General features: G+C 43.2%; 1 protein-coding gene across 1 annotated transcript in view; it reads right to left on the reverse strand.

The window, feature by feature from the left end:
- Nucleotides 1–2355, reverse strand: part of LOC134324972 (proton myo-inositol cotransporter-like) — a 112537-nt gene extending 110182 nt beyond the window's left edge. Inside the window, exon 1 of the mRNA XM_063006943.1 lies at nt 1791–2355. Coding sequence (XP_062863013.1) covers nt 1791–2355 — 565 coding nt within the window. The remainder of the gene's footprint in view (nt 1–1790) is intronic.
- Nucleotides 2356–6000: the final 3645 nt, after the last annotated feature.

Genomic DNA, 6000 nt, shown 5'->3' on the forward strand with positions numbered 1-6000 from the left:
TTGCAGTTATTTAACTGCCAAGGATGGAACAACCAGTTATTAGGTTCAGGGGGGCAACTACTGAGTAAAATTTTAAATAAATCTTCATCTGTATTTTGCAATCTTATATTAAAATTAGTTGGAAGATCTGAAACATTTATTTATTTATTAGGATTTTAACGGTAGTTATTTATTACACAAGATTTATTAGTTTACAGGATTAATGTCAAAATCAGTCCTGGACAATTTTTTATCTCCAGTTAACCCGGCAGCATGTTTTTGGACTGTGGGAGGAAACCGGAGCTCCTGGAGGAAACCCACACAGACACGGGGAAAACATGCAAACTCCACACAGAAAGGACCTGGGGATCGAACCCAGGGTTGTCTGAAAATAATCTGTGTCAAATATACACATATATGACTTTTAATTATGCTTAAATGCAGCATGTGCCTTTTGTTTTCCAATATAAATAAGGCTAGTTTGACTACAACCATTACAAAGTACATGAATTGCTTATTACCAGCTTAAAAAAATTGTGCAGCATAAGATGACAGTTTGGGTGTTTTCCACAGAAAGGAGGTGACCACTGTTCCACATACTTCATGTAATGGGTGCAGTTCAACTAGACCTCACTCACTCACTCACTCACTCACTCACTCACTTTCTTTTCAATGGGCACAAGGCACACAGTAACACCCTGGACGGGACACCAGTCCATTGCAGGGTAGACACATACACACATTCACCTATAGGGCAATTCAGTGTCTCCAATTAACCTGACTGCATGTTTTTGGACTGTGGGAGGAAACCGGAGCTCCCGGAGGAAACCCACACAGACACGGGGAGAACATGCAAACTCTGCACAGAAAGGACCTGGACCGCTCCACCTGGGGATCGAATCCAGGGTTGTCTGAAAATAAGCTGGGTCAAATATACATGTATAGCACCTTAAATTATGTTTACATGCAGCTTGTGCCTTCTGTTTTTCAATATAACTAAGGCTAGTTTGACTACAACCATTACAAACCATTACAAACATAAATTGCTTATTACCAGCTATAAAAAACTTTTGCAGCATAACAGTTTTGGATTTCTTTACAGGAAGGAGGCAACAACTGTTCCATATATTGTATGTAATGTAATTGATGCAGTCCAACTAGACCTCACTCACTCATTTTCTTAACCGCTTATCCAATTAGGGTGTGTGTGTGTGTGTGTGTGTGTGTGTCGGTACTGCCTATCCCAGCTTTTCAATGGGCGCAAGGCACACAGTAACACCCTGGACGGTGCGCCAGTCCATCGCAGGGCAGACACACATACACACATACACACACCCATTCACCTATAGGGCAATTCAGTGTCTCCAATTAACCTGACTGCATGTTTATGGACTGTCGGAGGAAACCGGAGCTCCCGGAGGAAACCCATGCAGACACGGGGAGAACATGCAAACTCCACATAGAAAGGACCCAGACCGCCCTGCCTGGGGACTGAACCCAGGACCTTCTTGCTGTGAGGCGACAGTGCTACCCACCGAGCCACCGTGCCACCCGCAGTAGACCTATTAGGAATTAGGATGCCATGCCACCAAGATGAATGTAGAACTTTTTACACTACCAGTTTATAATGTACATTGATTGTACATGCACAGCAACTACATATTTACAATGTACACTTTGTCACAACAACTTTTTCTTGTACAGTATGTGCAATTACCAACAGTTGCATAAATGTAAAAAAAACCACTTCAAGACAAGTTCATTTGTATTCGCTTCATTTGTATGGCCAAACAATTTTTATCGTGTCTTACCAATTCCGATCCCGACAACGAGTCGGCCGACCAGGACAGCCTCCTTATTGGGAGCAGATGCCATCACGATGCCACCGATGAAGAAGGCGAAGCTGGCGAGCAGCACACAAGGTCTCCGCCCGAACAGTCCGTTTAGAAACGCGCCTGCCAGAGCCGAGAGAGCCGCCGCGGCCAGTGCGCCCGACACCAGCAGCTCATGCCAGGCTACCGTGATGTTCTGCTCCCGCTTGAGCAGCAGCATGGCACCGGATATCACCCCGGCATCATAACCGGCCAAAAAGCCTCCGAGCCCGGACAGCAGCGCCAGGACGCGCACGAAGGCCGGAGCTCCATCCCGCTGGAAGTTCTTGCGGGCGGCGCGCTCCAGGTCCCCAGTGGAGGCGTGCGGAGAGGCGGCGGAGGGAGCGGTCAGGCTCGTGAGGCTGGAGCTGGACGGAGCCGCGATGAGAGTCCGCTCTCCGGTTTCATCTCCTCCTCTACCTGCTTTTGCTTTTTTCCTCCTCTCGCCCATCAGGTTGGTCATGCTGCGCAGGGTGTAGTCATGCTCCGACGATTTGCGGGACATAAGTGAGTAAAAGACGCGCACTCACTTCCAAATGTTCAACAGTTGCAAATCCTTTCCTATTTATGGGCGAAACCCATATAAAATGTAGTTTATATGATGAGCCTCTCTAATCTGTTACTGACTTGAAAGATTGTTTTCCAGAAAATCTTTAAGCAGTTTAAATATTTCCTGTTTTCCTCTGCCGCTCAGATCGTTGCATCCAGCAGCATCAGCACCAGCACGGTGGATATTAGAAGCATCCTGGTGGTACAGAGGCGCGGTGCTAATGGGGCGAGGAGTAAAATAAGGTGCGCTCCTTCGTCATCACCGGCGTCTCCGTGTGACGTGAAAGGAGCTCTGGTCGTGAACGCGCACTCACGCACGCACGGAGTGTCACCAAATGCCACTATAACCGCTTCATCCTGATCAGGGCTGGGGTGAACCCGGTGTCTATCCGGCAACACTGACAGAATCAGCTGTTCGTCCATCGCAAGGTACGCACAAAACCTTTTCCACATAAAAATAGAAGAACCACTTAATCTATTGGACATAGACGAAAACTAGATCCCCAAAGATTGTGACGGGAAATGTGGCTTAAATCATGGTGCCCAGATTTAGCTTTAATTACGCTTTGTTTGGAACGATTTTGGAACAAATATGTGAATATAAATGAAAATACGAAAGTATGTGGACATTTCTCCTAATAGTTAGTTAAGGCAGTCCCCACTGTGCCCATACCAAGGGTTTATAAAGCTCCAGGAAACCCACGCAGACAACATGCTAACTCCACACAGAAAGGACCCAGCCCACCCTGCCTGGGGATCGAACCCAGGACCTTCTTGCTGTGAGGCGACAGTGCTACCCACCGAGCCACCGTGCCACCTGCAGTCAAACTAGACCTAATTATTTATTTCTATTGATAAGTGTGTGGTGTGATCTGTTATAATCAGATATAATATAATAAGGAATTAGGATGCCATGCCACCAAGATAAACGTAGGTGTAGAACTTTTTACACTCCCAGTTTACAATGTGCATTGTACACGCACAGCAACTGCTCATTTACAATGCACACTTTGGCACAACAACTTTCTAAATTTTCTTGTATGTTGGAATTATTTATTGAAAAAACAACAGCTGTGTAAATGTAAAAAACACCCCAAGACTGGCTGGCAAACACGTTCCTTCCAAGTGTTTTTAAACTGTTGAGTTTAAATTTTTGCGCAAAAACAAGCTATGTTTTTATGTGTATAAAGCTTCAGTGGCCTGAACAGCCCTGACCTCATTTCCACTGAACACCTTTGGGATGAATTAAATTGATGATTGCCAAACTAGGCATCAATGACTGACCCCATATATGTGCTTTGACTAAATGGGCACACATTCTCACAGAAAGCTTTCAAAATCTTGTATAAAGACTACTTAGAACATTAAAGCTGATGCTAGGAGGCAATTTTATCCAAAGCAGCTTGTTACTGAATACAATGTTTCTCTCACTCATTGTCTTAACCGCTTATACAATCAGGGTCGCGGCGGGTGCTGGAGCCTATCCCAGCTTTTCGATGGGCGCAAGGCACACAGTAACACCCTGGATGGGGCACCAGTCCATCGCAGGGCAGACACATACACACACCAATTCTCCTATAGGGCAATTAACTTGACTGCATGTTTTTGGACTGTAAGTGGAAACTGGAGCTCCCGGAGGAAACCCACGCAGACAAGGGGAGAACATGCAAACTCTGCACAGAAAGGACGCGGACCGCCCCGCCTGGGGATCGAACCCAGGACCTTCTTGCTGTGAGGTGACAGTGCTACCCACTGAGCCACCCTAAATATAATGTAAAACATTTTTTTATGTTTTAGGTTAAGGGCCTTGCTCAAGAGCCTAACAGCTGCAACTTAATGGTGAAGGGACTTTAACCAGAGACCTTCTGATCCCCAGTCCAGTACCTTTACCAGTGAGCTACCACTGGATATTAATCTCCAATCTGATGATTTTGGGTTAACAAGACGTCTGTGGTTTTTTGTCATGAATTATAGAATAAATCTGGAAGACACTTCTTGTGCGGTTGATTGTTTATTGTGGTGAGTTGGAGAGGTGTGCACAGACATTAAATAAAAAAAACTTACTATTTTGTTCTTCTTATGAGACTAAAGAAGTCATTCGGATTGAGTGACGAAACGTTTCTCTACAACAAACTTGTGTCCAGATGAACTGATTCAACTTTGTGGATTTGTGTACCTGGATTATTGAGCATGCATCAACAGATTACTATTTTGTTATTTTATATTTACATTTTTGTTAAAATGCTTTTCTGTGTGACAATGCTTTAAGGACAGAATGTTGTCAGGAGTTTTTAGTGTTCTCCCAGCTCTCAGGAGACCTGATTCAGCTATACATAATTAATAAACCTCATTAGGGTTGAAATAGGTGTGTTAGAATAAGAAAAAATGTGCAGGGCATTGTCATGGGGGTGGTGAGAACTTTGTTACAGAGAGGCACCAGGTGTTTCCACACTGAGATAATAGATATTAATAGATATTAAACCCAGAACAGAAAAAATAGGTAACCGTTTTAGTGGAGCAGCAACAGTGCACTTCACAAAATACAATCACCAAGAAAACACATTAAATAAGGGCAGAGAGTAAAGAAGAAAGAAGAGATCACTTGGGTCACAACACAAATGCTCAGCATATAAACAAGACAGCATGGAAAAACTCAAAACTGAAGAAGGGCCATGGCAGCTACAGGAACCAAAAAGCCATTAGTCTTTATTGATGTAGTTTACCAAAACCAGAGTCTCAGAGACACTTTTATTATTATTTATTTATTAGGATTTTAACGTCATGTTTTACACATGTTTTACACACAAGATTCATCACAAGTTAAATGTCAAACACAGTCATGGACAATTTTGTATCGCCAATTCACCTCACTTGCACGTCTTTGGACTGTAGGAGGAAACCAGAGCTCCTGGAGGAAACCCACACAGAGGTAGTCCATCTGTGACCACTGATGAAGGTCTAGAAGATGACCAACTTAAACAGCAGCAATAGATGAGCAATCGTCTCTGACTTTACATCTACAAGGTGGACCAACGAGGTAGGAGTGTCTAATAGAGTGGACAGTAAGTGGACACGGTATTTAAAAACTACAGCAGCGCTGCTGTGTCTGATCCACTCATACCAGCACAACACACACTAACACACCACCACCACGTCAGTGTAACTGCAGTGCTGAGAATGATCCACCACCCAAATAATTCCTGTGGGGGTCCTGACCATTGAAGAACAGGGTGATGGCTGATCAGTACATATATATACTGATCTATATATACTGTATATCTACACCCATATCTGGGTTTCTGTATATATATATATATATATATATATATATATATATATATATATATATATATATATATACAGTATATATACTGTATATGCAGAAACCCAGAAAAGTTACTAAGTTGTTTCATGTTTTTTAATTATTATTTATCATATTTTATTTTTTTCCAATTTTCAAAACCATGTTTCTTTTGATTTGCAATTACTGCAGGCTGAACTGAAAAGAGTCTGGTTTGAAATCATGTTTTATTGTGGATCAATATCTGAGTGCTGTCTCAACGTGGCTTTTTTATTCACATGGTCCTCTGGAAGGCTGTTC

The sequence above is a fragment of the Trichomycterus rosablanca genome, chromosome 1 (assembly GCF_030014385.1).
Source record: "Trichomycterus rosablanca isolate fTriRos1 chromosome 1, fTriRos1.hap1, whole genome shotgun sequence".
NCBI classification, from domain to species: Eukaryota; Metazoa; Chordata; class Actinopteri; order Siluriformes; family Trichomycteridae; genus Trichomycterus; species Trichomycterus rosablanca.